The sequence below is a fragment of the Xiphias gladius genome, chromosome 3, assembly GCF_016859285.1.
Source record: "Xiphias gladius isolate SHS-SW01 ecotype Sanya breed wild chromosome 3, ASM1685928v1, whole genome shotgun sequence".
NCBI classification, from domain to species: domain Eukaryota; kingdom Metazoa; phylum Chordata; class Actinopteri; order Istiophoriformes; family Xiphiidae; genus Xiphias; species Xiphias gladius.
This window is the reverse complement of record NC_053402.1, coordinates 21914191-21932476: the sequence shown is the minus strand read 5'-3', so window position 1 is coordinate 21932476 and position 18286 is coordinate 21914191. Positions and strand designations below refer to the sequence as shown.

At 46.2% G+C, this 18286-nt stretch overlaps 1 protein-coding gene, 1 long non-coding RNA gene and 3 other non-coding genes across 5 annotated transcripts in view; 4 read left to right on the top strand and 1 right to left on the bottom strand.

Moving 5' to 3' along the window:
- The first annotated feature begins 20 nt into the window (after positions 1-20).
- LOC120787917 lies at positions 21-2576 on the top strand. Its single transcript, XR_005707112.1, has 4 exons — positions 21-113; positions 1260-1308; positions 2148-2192; positions 2442-2576. It is a non-coding gene; the product is annotated as an uncharacterized LOC120787917 (long non-coding RNA).
- Positions 1099-1189, top strand: LOC120788515. Its single transcript, XR_005707254.1, has one exon. It is a non-coding gene; the product is annotated as a small nucleolar RNA SNORD88 (small nucleolar RNA).
- Positions 1991-2081, top strand: LOC120788516. Its single transcript, XR_005707255.1, has one exon. It is a non-coding gene; the product is annotated as a small nucleolar RNA SNORD88 (small nucleolar RNA).
- LOC120788517 lies at positions 2250-2340 on the top strand. The gene has a single exon (XR_005707256.1). It is a non-coding gene; the product is annotated as a small nucleolar RNA SNORD88 (small nucleolar RNA).
- A 3711-nt stretch (positions 2577-6287) lies between the features above and the next one.
- The window catches only part of shank1 (SH3 and multiple ankyrin repeat domains 1), a 54554-nt gene continuing 42555 nt past the window's right edge, over positions 6288-18286 (bottom strand). Inside the window, exons 18-26 of the mRNA XM_040154960.1 lie at positions 18181-18261; positions 15229-15237; positions 14913-14939; positions 14746-14802; positions 14425-14540; positions 13196-13319; positions 8993-12548; positions 7633-8523; positions 6288-7330 (exon numbers count right to left, since the gene is read on the bottom strand). Of these exons, the coding sequence (XP_040010894.1) occupies positions 7243-7330; positions 7633-8523; positions 8993-12548; positions 13196-13319; positions 14425-14540; positions 14746-14802; positions 14913-14939; positions 15229-15237; positions 18181-18261 (4949 nt within the window). The 3' untranslated portion in view covers positions 6288-7242. The remainder of the gene's footprint in view (positions 7331-7632; positions 8524-8992; positions 12549-13195; positions 13320-14424; positions 14541-14745; positions 14803-14912; positions 14940-15228; positions 15238-18180; positions 18262-18286) is intronic.

The window sequence follows — 18286 nt, the reverse complement described above, 5'->3', positions numbered from 1 at the left end:
TCCCAACCGCCGAGATCCAGAAGAGGAAGAAGCAGCTCCGGCAGTCGGCAGCAGCAGCAGCAGCAGCAGTCCCCCTTGATCACGGTCTTCCTCGGCCAGAGCTGGTGAAACTTGTAAGTTAACGTCGTAAATTTAACTAAATGTGCCGTTTATTTTCGTAAGGAGATGTATTTAGATGGGTATTGTAGTAAAAGCTGGTTACACACAAACTGCCGCCTTTCTGTTACGTGAACGGACAACGTTAACATTCACTGCTGCGAATTGCTGCATATTTAGAATGTACGTTAAAACTTAATTCAGTTGGTTCAACTCCAGCAACAATAAATAGCAGGAGCAGTTTGTCAAACCTGAGCGGATAATGTAAATATAAGCCGGTTGTGTTGGATAAATAGTTTGCCGAATTTGACACGGTGACATGCGGCTACCACTCGAAGCCTTTGGTCACATGTAGGACTCGTCGTGTCTGGTATTGAACATGGCAACTTGTAAATGACACATTTCTGAATTGGGTTTGGTGGTCGCCATTTATTGACGTTTGTCCAAGCACACCTGAGCATATATGAGCATATATGAACATACATGAGCGTATAGCCGGACAAGCGGCGACACTGCGGGCCTACCTCCACGTGGGAAGCCTTTCAGGCGCTGTTAGCATGATAGCTAAAAGCGTGATTTTCTACAGAAAGTCACTCACTATAAGATAAGGAGCAGAAAACAAACATGAATTATTGCATTTTATAACACTTAAACAATGACTTAAATCACGTATACTATCTAGAGCTGAAGCGATTAGTTGATTGACAGAAAACTAAGAGGCAAGTTTTCCATAATTGATTTAAGCATTGGATTGAAGTCTTTTATATAAAGCTGAAATGCCAGAATTTTCCTTGTTCCTGCTCCTCCACTGTGAAAAATTCTTTCTCCAATTTATGTAATGGTAAAATTAGCATTTTAGAGTTAGGGACTGTTAATCGTACAAAAAGATTTGAACTAATGCATTTAACTAAGAAAATCACGCGCAGACTGATCGATGGCGCAAATAATCATTCTAGTCGCAGACCTAATATTATCTAAAACAGCAAGTGGATTCCAGCTGTCCCTCTCCCCTGATGACTAGCACTGGGCTCTGAGTCCGCATGGAGACGATGTGCATCTTTGGCCCTGACAAGCCAGAGTTTCTGAGGAGACAATTCTGTACTGTCGGTCGAAAGCTCCGGTCACGGAAACACAGGACTGACGCGTGTTTTTTGTCCTTTCAGGTCACCGTCAACTTTGCCTCTAGACTGGACTCGGCTTGGGCTCAGAAAGGTATGTTTAAAAAAAAAAAATCCTCATATTTATAAATGCTGTCATGGCAACCATCAGCTCTAACAACTGTGGAGGCAGCCACATTTAAAAAAAAAAAAAAAAACATCTTCTGGTGAACAAAGGTGCTGTAATGAGGTGTGGCCACCAGGGGGCTATGAACACGCCGCTGACAACCATGAACTCCATGAGAGTCAAGTCAGATATGACGGTGTACTAACACCTCCGTGGATCACCACAGACGGAACTTTTAATTGGGTAAATTGGGCAGAAGAATAGCTAGGGTGCTGTGACTAGAGACGTAGGGATGTTGCACTCGAAGCAGACTTAAAGGGCCCTTGTTCATCGTGGCCGGCGGTTATGGGACTTTTCGTGTGAAGAAGCAAGAATCGATGCGTCCTGCCACAATGCGTCTTCGTTAGAAGTCAATACTGTTTCAAGTAGTCTGCTTCGAGTGCAACATCGCCGTCGAAAAGGGACCTAACCGTCTTATTGTATACTAAAAGTGAAGTTTTTTTGCTTTACTAAGATGTGTAGGAGAGTATTGTAGTGAAACTAGCTGTGCTTTACATATAAGCTACTGCAAGCCAGTGCTTTTCCATTACGTGCATGGATTATTCATTTCTGCACGTTGTCTAAACTCAGAAACTTTGATTTGCTTTGAGTTGCGTGGATTCAAGCTGTCCCTCTCCCCTGATGACTAGCACTGGGCTCTGAGACCATATGGAGACGATGTGCATCTTTGGCCCTGACAAGCCAGAGTTTCTGAGGAGAAAATAAACCAATGAGGGTCGAACGAGACCATTTTAACAACACATTAACACTTGCTTTTGTCTTTACAGGTCTTTTAAAAAAGTGGAGCCACTCCGAGACTGGACTTAAATCAGGTTTGTGTCATAATGTCACACCTCTTGGCCTTTTAATAGCAGACACTCTGTAAATGCTCATCTCTGTGATGTATTGCACTGGGCTCAGAAAATCAGTGGTGATAGAAGTGCAGCTCTGCCCCTGACAAGGCAGAGTCTGAGATGATGATGATGATGATGATGATGGCTAAAAACATTTGTTTAAACCTTGTAGGATTATGATTATGCATTTGAGTTGTTTGCCTGACAGCTCTTTTCCTGTTTTTTCAGGTACTGGTCCTCCCACAGACATCATCTGCCTTATAGCCATGTTGTAATGTCATTTTCCTATGTTTTTGGTGCAATCCTTTTTTTTTTTTCTAAACTCAATTTTATCCTGTATTTGCTCTGACTAATCAAATAAAACTCAGCATCTTCATTTGTTTCTTATTCTTTTCTAAATATATTATGAGTAAGGAACAGTGCATTGTTGAAATGAGGAAATAACTTGTGGACCACTCTGTTAGTTGGTTTGTTTATTAGGTGTAAATTAAATGACAAAACCCAAAGTCATTAACACAAGGTGTGTTTCAAGGTAAACTAATTTTGGCATACGTGAGCAACAATGGCCACACTCTAGATCATAGCCTACAAATCAGTGTGTTTACTGTATAGGGGCTATCTGTACCAAAACAACTACGGAAATATAAAGTAATTCGACAAGTTGGGGGGAAATAAGGGATGAAACTAAATATACAGTAACTATTCTGCAAATACTAAATACCAATTGAATGATTACAGGATACGGATAAAATGGTGAAAACAAGGTTATGGCGTTTATTGCAATGCAATCTGTATTTTGCATTTTTTTTTAATTAAATTTGAAAACTTTTTATGTCCTGTCATATGGTCAGATCAAAAATACATATGTTCTCTGAGAAACCTAGAAATTTTACTGTTTTTTACCAGAGAAAAAAAAAGTCAACTTTATATAAAGTTTTGTTTTTTTCCAAATGAAAGTTTCTCACATAGACTGGTGCCTTACTGTACTGTCTGCATCCTGTGAATATTTACTGGTTAATTAAATAATTACTGAGGGTATCATTCATTTCCAAGTCCTTCTTAAACACAAAATCATTAAACCCTTATTTCCTGTACTTCTTGCCTTGCACCTACCAATAGATACCTAGTAGGTATTTCACCAGTACCCCGTGTACGCTGTACTCTGCAGGCTGTGATCTTAAGCATTACCGCAACACTTCCCGCCCTGGGGTAGAATCGTGTGCAGATGAGGTTGCAGACGATTTATAGAACCTACAAGTGGTGCACGTTGTATTTCTTACGTAAAATTAGATTTGAAATTAACTCTATAATCCATTTGATCTGCCTCAGTTTTATTTAACACGGTACAGTTTTATGCCAAAGCCAAATTCACATGACAATTAGACAACTATTTGCTGGGGTGATGACAAATTTGGGACCTATTAAGTAGAAAATGTTGAGAAACCATTGTCTCACTCAAGAAATCACCAAACATAAGTTAGAACTTTGTTTCTGTATCTTTATTATAATTCTAACAATTTATTATCTCTTAAAACATTTGAAATTCATATAGGATTATATGAATGTGTGTATATGCATATCACATATACATATATATTCTGTAAGTTACCTTTCTTCAGTTCATATTCTTTTTTAAAAGATCTCTTAAAGGAAAAGAAATGCTTTCTATAGAGTCAGACCGATTCCCTCGGATCTGAACTTTTTCTCCTGACAGCAGCGATGAGCCATCACTCTTGATCATAACTACTAAATGCAAAGAAAGGATTAAAAACAATTCTCCAAAAACAGTTTCTCACCAGTCACTTAACAAGAACATCATTGTACCAGCAAGAGATGTTTTCTAAATTTCTTATCCAAAGTTCTTAATTGGCCCTATTTTCAGTAGCAAACTGTTTAAGATACCTGATAGAAACAAGCAGAACCTGGCTGTGGATTGAGTTTGGACAGGAGGCCACATTCTGCTTGTTTACCCTTTCAGAAACATCCCCTTTTTGGCTCCAAAACCTCCAAAGGGAAAGGCAAAATAGTCACAGTTGCTAATGGAAATAGGGTCATTGCATAATATGCTGGTAATAAACAATGAGCTGTGAGCATACTGGCACACGTCAGCCACTGCAGAAGGTGCTTTATACAAACAAGAAGATGCAACTGAGCGGAAACAGAGTGGAGCTCCTAATACTGTCAGGTCTGTAACAGTGGAAGGGGGCAGATGTAGAGAACAGGTCCAACTGTATAGAAAGCAGAACAGTTAAATAAATACATTGTACCTTTTCATGTTAAACATTATTTGGAAGACAGAGATTCTTTAGAACTTTTGAGACTTTTTTTTTTTTTTACATCTTAAACCATAATTAGATGACCATTATTTTCATCGTCCTTATTGCTATTTCCCTTGCATTCTAATATAATCTTTCCTTTGACCCCCAGCGCAGAGTAACTATAGAAACAAATCCCCTTTAATGACCTTTGCTCATCGACATTTATACCTGGTGTGTATGTGCACTTCGAGCGACGTGATCTATGAAAACTCCATTCATCTCTTTGCAAAAATAGACCGAGGATAGCGGGGCCAGGAGGAGAGTAAACTCCCCGTCGACGCCCCGATGTAAAATGCACGTTTGATATGTGTTCGAGGACTCGAAAGCAGCAGGAGAGGTGAAGTGTTGTTCAAGGTAGAGAGGTCATGAGAGAGCCCTTATATTTGATCTCAGCAACAGTGAGAAGAGCAGGACTGAGGTTATGATGAGATGTAAGTGTGCCATGAAAGCTGATGGGGGAAAATAATGAAAGGGTACGGGGCCGAAGAAAAGGAAAGAAATTTGTGTATGTGATCAATCAAGAGGGGGGTGGCTGTTGTCCAGAACCAAAAAAAAGAATCATTTATAGGAAGTGTTTAAATAAAGTGACGCCCAATTTTCACCCGGTGTATTGTGGGCACCCCCAGAGTAACAGTTGCTACATTTTCAGCATCTGCATAACATTAAGTTCGTTGCCACTTAATAAGAGTGAGAAAATCATAATTTGAGGCCTTAAAGGTCGACGTGTTATTTTGATTACAGCTTCACGGACTGACAACAGTGAGGAGAAAAAGAAGTGTTGAAAATGTGCTTCACATTAAGTTGCAATGCTTCTTGTCACACAGAAGCAATGTTGAGGGTACAGTGCACCAAATGATATTCTTCTTTCAGTTCAAAAATACCTACATATACATATATGTTTAAATATATAACCAAAACGATTATCTTCACCACACAGTCAGAAAGTGCTCTGACTGCTCAAGAGCGCCATCGCAGCCTCCGAAGGCAGAAGCCGGGAACTCTCTGAAGCTATAATAACAGTAAGGACGATGATAGTAATGATAAATAGTAACAATAAATCTCTTCATGTCAGTATCAGTATTCCAGTATTTCCATTTAAAGTTTAAAAATCGTAAGAACAATCATAGTATTAAAATTCGATATAAGCGTTACTCTTAGCTCCCCGTCGGCCGGGTGCACGCTCGTTTCCTCCTGGATTTAGTCGAGAGAGAGGGGGCAACTCCTGGAAGGAGCACGGGGGATTGGGTGGGAAAGAGCAAGAAAATGGCAGTTTTTCCTCTTCCCCTCCCCTCTCCTTTCCAGTCTCCCTCGGACGGGGGGTCTGAATGGGTGTACAGCAGTTGCCTCGACGCTGAGGAAGTCTTTCCCGGTAAATAAAATCCTCGGGGAGATTTCGATTCACATTGTCACGTATCCCGTCTAACAGCCGAAAGCACAGTCTGCCTCCTTTTGTGTAAGTACATCTTGGATCCAAACATCTAGTGTGTGTCTATATATAAGGTGTCCCATAAACTCTAACACAAACACAGGTAAGTGCTTGTGTGAATGTGTGTGTCTACATGTTGGTGTATGCATGCAGGCATGTATTGTAGTAACTTGGGTGCCTGTGTGTGCGCATCGGTATGTTTCTTTTTTTTTTTTTTTTTTTTTTTTATGTTGTTGGTCTGGGCACTTATTTTTGCTACAAATTTGTGATACAGTGACCAGTCTGTATATATGTCATTATAAGACTGAAGATGATAAAGAGCTATAGCGAAACACGCAAGTTCCCGATGACAGGACCTGCAGTGAGGACAGAACCCTGCCAGTGGTGAGGTAAAAACAAGACCTAACCAATCATAGCCGAGCACACAGCGAGCCACCTTGGCCTGAACCAAGGACGCGAGTTGACTGTCTGGGCCCCCGTCACCTCTGAAAGACATGGAAGCTGTCATGATATGCCGCCCTGCGTCCTACGCTCCTACGTTCACCATGCAGACAGACATAGCGTCATTGCTGCAGACGTTCGTGCCCGTTTACGCTCAAATACTCATCATCCTCCGTGATTTTCAGACCCATTTTAAAACTAGCATCCACTCACGCAGAGAGGGGCTGTCATTGATTGCACTCTAAATATTCTTTGTGGGTTCCACTTTTAAACGTGAACAGAATTAACAAGCTGGCTGTGGGGTAAGAGGACAATTCAACAAGATGGCCGCGCAATAAAGGACACCTTTATCTTCTCCGGCTCGCCAAGTCAACTTGCTCGATTCTTTGTGAAAATCTAACGGGTGTTTGATTGTTCCTCCCAAGTATTTGGTTCGGCTCCATCTCTAGTCCTCACTCGTAATATCTGCTGCAGCCACAGTGTCTTCATATGCATTTTGGATGAGAGGGTGTTTGTGTTTGTTGATTGGTGTGACCGTGCATGCGTGTTGGGAGTGTACTTTGCGTAAATCACCCTGCCACAACTGGGGAGTGCCAGCCGTTGTCTTTATGGATTGTCAGCCCTTTTTCCATCCCTGTGTTTCCATCTCCCTTTGGGATCATACTCCCTTTTTCTTTCGCTGTGTGAAATCTGTTCCCCCCTCATTTGTTGTGTGAATCCACCATGGACAGCAGCAGTTGTGTCTTTTTCCCTCATTGACTCCAACCCCTCCTTCCTTCTCTCTCTCTCTCTGTCTCTCTCTGTCTCTCTCTCTCTCTCTCTTTCTGTCTCTGCCTTTGCAACCTCAGCTCCGACTCCCGTCGTCCCTCCTCCTCTCAGTCTGTCCTTCCCGAGGCGAGAGAACAGAAATGGGAAATGGGCTGCTGGACAGCCTGAGGACAGAAGAAAGAAACATAGGACACGTATAGTGAATATATATAGTACATGAAATGAACCGTGTTGAGTGACAAAGTTTTCTTGTTGGGAAACAAATGTTGTCAGGGTTATGGTACCAGAGTTGAGCCAAGTGCTTCGGTTGCATTAGTGCATTTTAGACATGAGTTAACTGTTGTGTTGAACTGAAATAGTTGAGATCGTCCTGCCAAAACACATTTAAGGATCATCTGTGCTGACTGTCTGTTGCGACTCTTCCAATTTAGGAAATTAGTTGTAGTGGTCAACTGTGCGACCATACCTGTCCATTACACTCCTCAGGGCCCGTTCTATGTTCATGCGGTGGCCCACGCGTGTCACACCCAAGTCCAGATAATCTTCCTTGGTTAGAGAGGGCAGGTGGCTGCCGTCAATCTCGTTGTCCAGGAAACGCTCTCGGTGCTCACCCAGGTTCAGGTATCCTAGCCAGTCCGCAACGTCGTACTTGGTCCAGTAGGGCAGCGGCTTGGAGGCAAACGGCTTCGTAGGAGAAGGGGGCGGTAGGTGGGGGTAACTCAGGCAGGGAGGTGGAGGGAGAGGATGCAGGGGTGGAGAAGAGGTCCCAGACAGGAAGTGTGTTGGAGAGAGGGATCGTGACACAACTAAAGTGGAATTTGGAGGAGGAGGGGCACCAGAGGGGGCAAACAGGGGAGGAGAGGGCGAGAAGTAAGGATCACCAAGAGGGTTCCCAGGTGACGGCGGTGTTATTGAACCTCGTAGGTCGTAGATGGCGCTGTATAGGGGTGTGGTGGGGAGGAGCGGAAGGGACGATGGACGTGGTGGGCCCACTTTGGGCCTCTCTGACGGGGAAATGAGGGGGCTGGGTGCTCGCCTACGCTGGAGTATGTGTGATTCTGCTTTACGGGACTCGCGACTAGGGATGAACTGGAATTCTAGGGCTTTGGTCCGGTAGACAGGTCTGTGTTTGGGGGAGGTGGGGTAAGGGGAATAAGATGACGGGGACAGCGGGGAATGTGAACGTGGAGGCTGAGAGGCTGCTTGAGGCTGAGGAGACGGGGATCGTCCCCAGTTGGGGTACTGGGAGGCAGGTGTGGGGGATGGGGACAGTGATGGCTGTGACAACGAGATTGGAGACGGGGACTGGGATCGAGCTGAGGGGGGGCTCAGAGCTGAGGCTGAGTCTTCTGAAAATCTGTGAGCAGAGAGAGAGAAGTTGTTACAGAAGAAAAGCCGAAAGCAGTGAGAGGAAAAGTATGCACACACACTAAGGGAAGCACTGTCCAACTATTTTAGGAACCTCTGGATTCAAATTGTTTTATATTGTCAATCCACTTTCTTACAGTCTCACATCAGGCTGTAAATTCAAGCAAGTGTCAAAGTTTTATGTTCTTCCAGAAAGAAAAGAAAAGTAGTGGCTCTATTACCTGTTTCTGCTTCTGAGAGAAACACATGGAAAAAGCCAGAGAAATAAAAAAGAGGTTTACACAGTATAGACACAACACTTACACAAGACGTAAACAGTCAGTACGCAGTGTTTCACAGACGGCTGTGAAGAAGTCACAGGTGGCACAACGATGTATTCACACAGGTGAAACAACAAAAAATGCAGTTCATGCTGTGACACTGAAAAACATGAAACTAAAGTTTTCACTGATGTGTACCTGTGTCTGCCCAGGGGTCTCTGGCTGCTCCAGCTGTCCTTGCTTCTTTGCTGCAGTTTGCTGCTCAGCTCATTAATGATGCTGGGCTTCATACTGGATGCCGGTGGGTAAATCTTCTTCCCCTCTAAAAGTGTCCCAGACTGGCTGCCTCCATCACCGGCCATTTGCCCCTCGCCCCAGAGAGGCTTCATCTCAGGAGTGCGTGGCCGATCAAAGTATGGTGAAGTGGGACGTCCCAAATTCTGTATCTCCCTCACCCCATACCCATCCTGGCCACTCTCATCCTCTGCCACTCCCTCCTCGACCTCGTCGTCTTCCTGCTCGTCTCTTTGTCTGTGGGAGTGGAAGGAGGCAGGGGCCGTACTAGTCTGTCTGTGTAGCTCCCCGACGCGACCTCCCTCTCTAAACCTGTTGGTTTTTGGGTAGGTGGAGGCTGCTGCTGTGGCATTCTGCATCTCAAAAGTTTGTCCATCCAGGTAGCTCATGTAAGACTCCAGAAAATCTCCTCCCCTTTCTGATTCCCCTGTTCCGCCTCCCCCTCCGATACGCCCACCAGCTCCAACTCCTCTCTCCCCTCGGTCAAGCCTGTCACCTCGGACACCAGCTCCGCTTAGAGCTAGGATGCTGTCCAGGTGGTGGTCACTGCTGCTGCGGCTGTCCAGCTCTTCAATCCCAGAGTCCACCACTGTCTCCTGGGACTCTCCTTTCTTGGTAGCAGGGGGAGGACGGTGGTGCTCCCCTGTCCTACGACTGCCCGTGATGGGGGTGGAGGATGATGTATGTGTGGTATGTGTTCGCTCCTGGTAGAGCTGAGTGGAGGTGCTTGTTGTGGTTGCAGCAGCGGTGGTTATAGCGGCACAGCTAGTGGTCGTGGCATGGGAGGCAGTGCCCCTAAGTGGAGCAGAGGTGGCAGCAGTGGAGGAGGGCACTGTGGGACCACCGCGGTAGGCCGGGGGAGGCGCGACTGTGTGCAGGGGAGGTGTGGGAGAAGAGCGCCCGGGAGTGTGAGTGCTGTTGTAAAGGTGGTGGGGGTGGGACATTGAGAAGGGTCTGTGGTAGGATCCGGGAGGAGGCGGTGGTGAGACTGACGGGGGAGGAGGAGGTCCCGCTATTGAGGTGGGCTGCAGGGTAGAGGGTGAGGAAGGGGGCGGGGGGTTGGGTGACGTTTGGGAGGGGGAAGGAGCGGATTGAGTCAGATTGGCCACCTCACTGTCGTAAGAAGTGAGGCTGGAGGCGGTGGAGTCCCCTGCCTGAGGTGAGGGCAGGGGTGTATGAGCAGGAAACCCGCTTATAAATGGTTCTTTTTGGGGAGGTGGAGGGGGTGGTGGTGGGGGAGGAGGGGGAGGAGGGGGAGGGGGTGGTACCTGCTTTTGGCGGGAGGTCAGGCTGTTAGGGAGCATCCCGTGTTGTGTGTACCCTGATATTCCCCCTATTCCCCTGTCGAAGCTGTTGGCAAACTCCAATGGAGGTGGGAGTGGGTCTGCGTAGACAAACTCATCGTCTGCATCAACTGAGGGGGCGGGGGGAGGAAGAACCATCAGGCCAGTCCCAGTGCTCCCAGTAGTGTTCACTGTCTGCTGAGAACTGGTAGCTGGAGGAGACGGAGGGGTGAGGGACAAGATATAGGCATCAGCTTGACTTTCCATCCTGAGAAAAGAGGGCCTACGAGGCGGCTGAGACTGGGACGCCTGCTGAGCAGAGCTATCAGCAGCCGCTGCATTTGCAGCAGCCTGCTCTGCCCTCCTCATGTAACCTTCTCTCTCTTTGTCTCTTTCTCTTTCTCTCGACAGCTCTCTCTCCCGTTCCCTCGATCTCTCCCGCTCCCTCTCCTTGTAGGTTGGCTGAGACTGGTAGTGGTGCGTGTGGACCGTTTTGTCTTCTGAGAAGCGAACTCTTAGCCCCTCGCGAGCCCCTCCTCCTTCCCGCTCCCTCTCTCCTCCACCGCCTTCCTCACCCCACACACTGCCAACTCCTCTGAGGATTCTTGGTGAGGGTGGGCGACCAACAGTGGGTGTAGTGGCAGCCAGAGAAGATGAGGTGACCAGGTAGGAAGAGCTGGAGGACTGAGCAGCAGATGACACCGGCTGAGAGGTGACTGTAGATGAAGGAAACACCACACTCGACATCTGGCGGCTGAAGTGGTGCTCTGTTCCCCTCCTTAACCTGCTATCATCCCTCAGAGCACGCTCTCTGGCAGCCAGTGCGAGGCCTAGTGGCGATGTGGGGTCAAGAGCCTTTCCTGTCAGAGGGTGAATAAAGGTGGTGGTAGTGGAGGGTGCTGGCTGCCTGCCTGCTGCTGTGTACAAGTCAGTAGGGACAGACTTAGGCTGGTAGTCCAGGGCAGGTGAAGAGTACTCAGGTAGACCAAAGGCTGGAGGCATACTGCGGGTGTGATGGATAAAGGTATCCCCAGAGAACATGCCCTCGTCAATAGATTTGGACGGGCGCAGCCGTGTTGATGAACTTTCAGCCTGTGTGTTAAGCTGTTGCTGTGACACCTGAGTCCTTGTTACTCCTACTAATCCATCAAGACTCACGTCCTCCTCAGCAGACATAAACAAGGAGGCACTCTTTTTGCGGGCTTCATGAAACCGTTCCCTGTCCCTGCGAGCTGCGCCAACAATGGCAGCCCCAAACTGGCTGGTAAAGTCCAGGTTATCCTGGGCTCGGATAGAAGGCAAGGAGGGAGGTGGCGGTGCTGGGATGGAAGGCGGGGCAGGAGGCTGTGGAGCAGGAGTGGAGGGAGGAGGACCGTGGGGAGTTTTGGCTTCATCTGTGTCCCCTGATGCAGGAGCATCAGCCTCTACACTGCTGCCCTGGCTGCTGCGTCCACTGCTGCTGGTTGAAGGAGCCTTGACAATTATGGTGGGGATGGGGATGGAGCTTTTCTCCACTGAGCCCTTGCCCCCCAGTGTACCTTGGCCCATGCGCAGGTCCTCTACCTTGGATTGCTTCACCAGGGGGCCCTTACCTCTCCGGGCACCTCCTTTAGGACCCCCTGCTCCAGCCCCGGCTGCACTGCGGTCTACTCGCTGGGGTTGACTCTGGGTAGTCTGTTGTTGCTGGGGCATTACAGTGGCAATGCTGGATGGGGGGACGGCGGTACTGTAGCCCCTCCTGAGACCGGCTGCCTTAGCCCCTCCACCAGCTCCGATGCCAGCTCCAACAGGCTCCCCAGTATAGGCGACCTTCCGCGAAGCAGTCCTGCTTTGAGCAGTGTGGGCAGCTGCATGTGCATACGAGGTTGTGTGGTCTGCCGCTCCACCACTGGGGCCAGTGGTTGGACCACCTGCCCTCTCCCTGCCCCCATGGGTGAAGTGCACTGACTGGGAGTAGGGCTGGTAGTGTGCAGAGGTGGATGTGGACTGGGACACGGAGACAGAGGGCTGCTGAGATGACTTAGCTCTCCAACCTAGTGGCGGAGCAGAGGAGAATGGAGGGTCTGGTGGGGCAGTGGTGGGAGGAGGGGGGATGTCGTCTGGGCCAGGCACCGACAGACTGCGGGCAAACTTCATGGTTGGAGGATGCAGGAACTGCTTCTCCTCCTCAGGCACCCCTGCAGTACAGCATTCACAAATGGAGAAAAAACAAATAGGGATGAAACACACATCCAAGTACAGATGGCACAGACGGAGAAGAGTGAGAGTAAGAGGCTGATGAGCAAGGAAATAAGAGTGCAGAGGAAATTGAGCCAGAAAAAAGGAAAGCGGAGGGTAATCTATGAGAGTGTCTGTCTAAATCGGCCTGCCCATCTACCTGCCAGCGAGTCTGTCCTCAGTTCTTATGTCTGTTAGTATGTAAATCAGTTAGTGCTATATATTCTACAAACAAGTAGCAACTGGACAGCATTACACAGCAGCATTTGCTTTATTGGTCACCACAGAGCACACAACTATTTCGGGGGGAGTTAGCAAAGCCTTAGTAAGCGTCACACCAGAAGGAGATTAGTGGCACCTCTGTATACAGCAAATAGTAGTAGAGTGAGTGTAAGACGGACAAACATCTTATTTTTACAGTACAGTACAGGTATAATACACATACAATCAGCTACAGATACAGTGCAAAGTGCGCACATTTTGTGCCACAGACAAGACATTGTTGGCCACAGACAAACAGGTCAGCACAGTGTAGACCTCTACTTGTCCAGAGGACAGACAGACAGGTGGACGGAGGGGCAGACGGAAAAAAAACAGACAGCCTCACCGATGGACTTCTGCCGCAGCATACCGTGCTGTGGGGCGTGACCTGAGGTGTGCTGTCCACGGTCATAGCCAAGGCTCAACCCTGATGACATCATCCCCATCCCGGACTGATCCCCGTAATTTGGCTGAAATGGTAAAAACGAAGAGCCCTTGAAAGAAAGTAAAACACACTGTAGTGAGAGCTACGGGACTCAATAACACAGTACCCGTGTGGGTAGGGATGGTTTCCGGTAGCTGGATCCATTTTGGATCCAGTTCCAAGTTGGTAAAATACCCTGGATTTGTTGAGCTCCAGGGCCAGTGAATTCCTTATCAAATCTTTTATTCCCATTCTCTCTCTCTGACACTACAGTCATTAGCAAATGGGGAAAAAAAAAAGACTGATAACTCAGCAACACTGCTGTTAAAAACAAACATGGCGGACCAGCTTAAATGTTCCAAATGTTTGCAGGAGGGTCATCACTCCAACTAACAGATCTCTTAATCCCCCACCAAACCACTTAAAATGAATCAATGAGTTATTCTAAAGGATTCGGATTTGATAAGCTAATTCAGAATTGGATTCAGACTCAATGAAATGCTATTGAGCCTCATCCAAACGTGTGGGTGGGAGAACTAAAATAATAAGCTAAAAGGGGCTAAAAGTTGTGTAGAGTGGCAGAGTTTGGTGTTAATTGTTGTTGATTCAGTGTTAATGCCAAAAAATACCACTGGATGCAGGTTCAAGTAAGTCAAGAATAAAAGACTTAAAATATTTGTGCCTGTTTGTTTACACAAGAACCGACGTATTCAGCGGTGCAGCAGTTCTTCACTTTTTACAAGTTTTAAGCAATTAAATGAAACGTAAGATGTTGCTGCAAACATTAGCATCATGTAACTACACATTCTTCTCCACACGAACCTGAAAAATGCTCATTGTGTGGTCTTTACACTGTTACATGTTGTAAATAACAGGCCAGGTGATAATACCTGACTTAGGTCAAATAGTGTAAAACCATGGGTCTTAGTCGAAGGGGATCTCGAACTTTCTAATAATTTTTTGATTTAGGAATGAACAGAAATCTATTTCTTTCTTTTGTATTTTTTTAAATCTATACTCCATATTTTATGCTGTCTTTTACTAAAACTCAATTTCAAAGACAAGCAGTCTTCTCAACCTGGTGACGGACCCAGTCAACACATTTCTCAGGACACATGTAAGTATATTGCAGTGTCAGTCACCATACACACCTCATTGCCATAGAAACTTCGCCCTCTTTCTCTTTTTGGCCCCTGTCCCCGTGTCCCCGGCGCATCGTTGGTGCTGATTGTCTGCTGAGCTGCTGCAAGAATTTCATCTAGTTTATCTGAGAGAAAAAAAAGGAGAGAAAGAGACAGACAGAAAGAGAGAGAGAGAGAGAAAGGGACACACAGCAATGAAACAGAAAAATGGACAGCAACAAAATGAAGGAAACAATGTGTGGAAAGGGGAGGACACACTCGATGAAGGTGGATGAGAAAGAGAAGGAAGAGATTCAGGAAACATCCACTGACAAACATGAGCTGCCTTACTCAAAGCCATCTGATAGACTGTCCTCTTCTTCTCTGTAACTTGTGAAGATTCGAATTCTGAAAGACCAGAAACACAGAATAAGCTCACTAAGTGGCCGAGCGGTGAGTGCCAAGTCACTCTGTACACACATAAATACCGTGTCTTAAGCAAGTGTACCGGAGCATACCTGATTTTTTTTTCCAAGGGGTAGCAGCTGGAAAGAGGACAAAAGGAGACTTAAGTTTTGGCAGGAGTGAAAGCGCGATAGCGTTGATACAGTGAATACTAATCATTTTCCCCGGAGCTTGACAAACTGAGTCACCTCACCAGGCCTGGCGATCTTCGACATAAAACAATGGACATCACAACCACGCTTTAAGACAGCTGAAACGTGCGCACGTATGCAGAAAATACGCTGCACACGTATACAGTGTGCTGCCTGCTGCTACTTGAAAGCACACACGCACACACAAACGTGGAATTAGTCTGAAGCTGACTCCCACCTCTCTCCACTGTTAAATGGTTAAGATCCCGTCAGCGGTGGAGTGTGGACAAAAGGAGACAGAGAAAAGACAGAGTTAGTGGTTAAACCAGTGCACAAGTCCATAAGGGAGTAAAGAGGAGTAATTAAAGGTGACGCTTTAGTGTTTGCATCCACTGGTGTGAGTGAGTTTGTGTGTGTGGACTGAATAGGGATAGGGTTGTCTGCCATACTCATACTCGAGGCCACTGTATTTCACTATGTGTAGCTTATTGAGCTTAAGTGAACAGAAGTCAAATTTCGATGTCCGATAGTTGAACCGTTCACGAAAGGGCTCTGAACTTGTGTTTATTTCATCTCTTACCTACATGTATACTGCACAAATCTTTTAAAAAAAAAAAACAGTAAGAGTGAAATTGGGGTTGTGAAAACAACAGTTTGTGGGCTAAAGTGCACTGCACAGGCCTTTCCATTTTAATGTCCTTGTTATCTTGCAGCATGACTTCTAGGTGAACTGGGACACTGCGCCAATCACAGGGGTGAGATAGTTTAATGGGCGTCACAGCTAAATGAATTCTAATGCATCTGAATAAGCATATGGCGGGGGCTGACACAGCTTCATCACACACTGTTCTCCCCTCACCTTGATCCAGGAGGAGGCACAAGCAACGAGGATCGAAGTTATAAGGTGCCCGACTCCAAATTAAGCCATCCCATCTCAATGAACTCGGGATATTCGTTGATAAATGCCCTTTATATTAAGTCAAACGGACTCCTTCATTAAAAAGTTTAGCATTATGTGATGTGTAAGGCTCAATTGATTCTGGATTTTTGAGGCAAATACTGATAGTGATATTTGGGATTTTAAAAAATCTGATAATATATTGGCGAATAGGTGAAATGGATCCCTTGGATTTGTTTTGTTTTTTGAAAAATACTAACTTTTGCATTTTTCTTTTGCATCAATACGTCAGAGCTTTGCTTCTAAGTTACAGAAAGCTAGTTTTTGTACTGCAATTTCTTGTTACTTATCGGCTGACACATAAACAGATACTGACATATCTGCTATAAGCTAACATCACCCTGGCCAATTTTTTTTTCAGTGGCATGGTGATGATGAGACAACCAGTCTACACAGTTTTAAACCGAAAACATGGTTACTGCTATTTTTTCCTCCAAATTTTCTCTAAACACACTCGACCTTGCTCGCAGAGGAGCACCTTCATGTTTTTTTTTTTTTTCTTTCCTTAAAGCAACACAGCAGACGTTCCTGCCCATGTTTTTGTCCTGGTGTTGCAAATTATAAAATGCAAGTGATTACACTTGTTCTCAGTAATTATATCCATGTCAAAGAAATTAATGTGGAAATTGTGGTTATGTTATGTTATGTACTAACTTCAGCACCTTTGAGTTTGTTTGGGTGTGATACCGTACGTATTCAGATACAGTTTTGCCTGTACAATATCACTGCATACATGCGGTGCTTATAGTAAGATCATAGAGTATGTAGTGAGCACTGGATTATGTGTTTCAGTAGGGAGGTGGGTCGGGGGGTTCGGGAAACAGGTACCCGAGTTTCAGACTGCGTGCTCATGCTTTGTGCTGGTCAGGTGAGGTCACACCACAGAGATAAGGCAGGTGAGGGAAGGAGATTGGGGTGGGGTGAAGCAAAGGGCTCATCTCTACACTCACGATCAACTTTAGTCAGATCCCGACTTACAGCGGCAGTTGCTGTTGCTTACAGGGTTGGCCGAGTGGCTATCCTTGTTTTGGTGTGAGAGAAACTACTGAAACTAAGTCTGAGGCGAGGTGACGAAGCCCTGCAGATTCATTCTTCAGCAGCTCCGCGTGTCGTCGGTTTTTTCATACATCACCAAACGCTCACTGGGCATGCTCAGAACCAGACAGCAGCGACAGCTGCGGTGACGGCAAGCATCATAAATGTTTAGAAGATGAAACCCAGTCACCAATTAAACACCGGCCAACGTTCTGGTCCGCAAATGGGGGCGTTGACCCTCACTATGCACTCTCCTCCCACTATTTTGCCTCAAATAGAGATGACATAAGCATAGCCACATATTATGCTGTTACCATAGCAACACACCTAGAACAAAGTTTGTTTTTTTTTCCTCAAAAATTACTCATCTCAATAATTTGAATTTGGGTGTGATTTCTTCCAAATGAATCAAAGACATTTACAAACAAGATATGAACAAAAGAGGGACATCATTTTCAACCTGCTCACTGATACATTAAGACCAGACACTTTGCTATGATGTTTGGGTCACCCGGAAACTCTTCTCATTCCCCTGCAGTGTTACCTTGGCAACAAATACTTGTCAGCGTGTGTGTGCGCGCGCGTGCGTGCGTGTGCGTGCGTGTGCGTGTGTGTGTGTGTGTGTGTGTGTGTGTGTGTTGAGCAGAGGTAGGCTGCTCTGTGGGTACTGGAGTTAAAGCTGTGGCTGGGCCAGGGAGCAGTGGGGGGGGGAGTGCAGGGGGGTAAGAGGTAAGAGAGGCGGGATGTGAGAGAGGGATCACAAGGTAGATAGCGACACTTTTTCTGGGTGGGGTTACCTGTAGTGGGGGTGCTGGAAGTGACAGTGTGGAACCTCTGAAAGAACAGTGAAATGCATTGAGACCGTCATCCATGGCGGTAGCCAATCTTCTTCTTTCTTTTCTGTCTCTGAGTAAGTACGCTATCTCCCTCTCTTCGTTCTTGCTGTCTAAATTTAGCCCTAGCCCAACTCCCCTTCTCCCTTTCAACATCTTTAACAACCCCTAACGCTCTGGTTTCACACTGCTTCTATCATTCCTCATCACCTCAATCTATTTCTACCCACTAGCTTTTTTTCTCCTCTTCAGCCTTAAAGCACTCTCCTTCTTTGTCTACATCTCCCTAGCGGTCTGTTCCTTGAATCTTAGCCATCCATCGCTTTTCACGCCCCCCAAAAGTTTATTAAAGCCTGTTTCTTACCCATCTCCTCCAGCTCTGAAGTCATGGATTTGGATCGCAGGGCGATAGCCGGAGTGCTCAGCCTCTTACTCTGCTGGGGAACTGGAGGGGAGGGAACAGAGAAAGG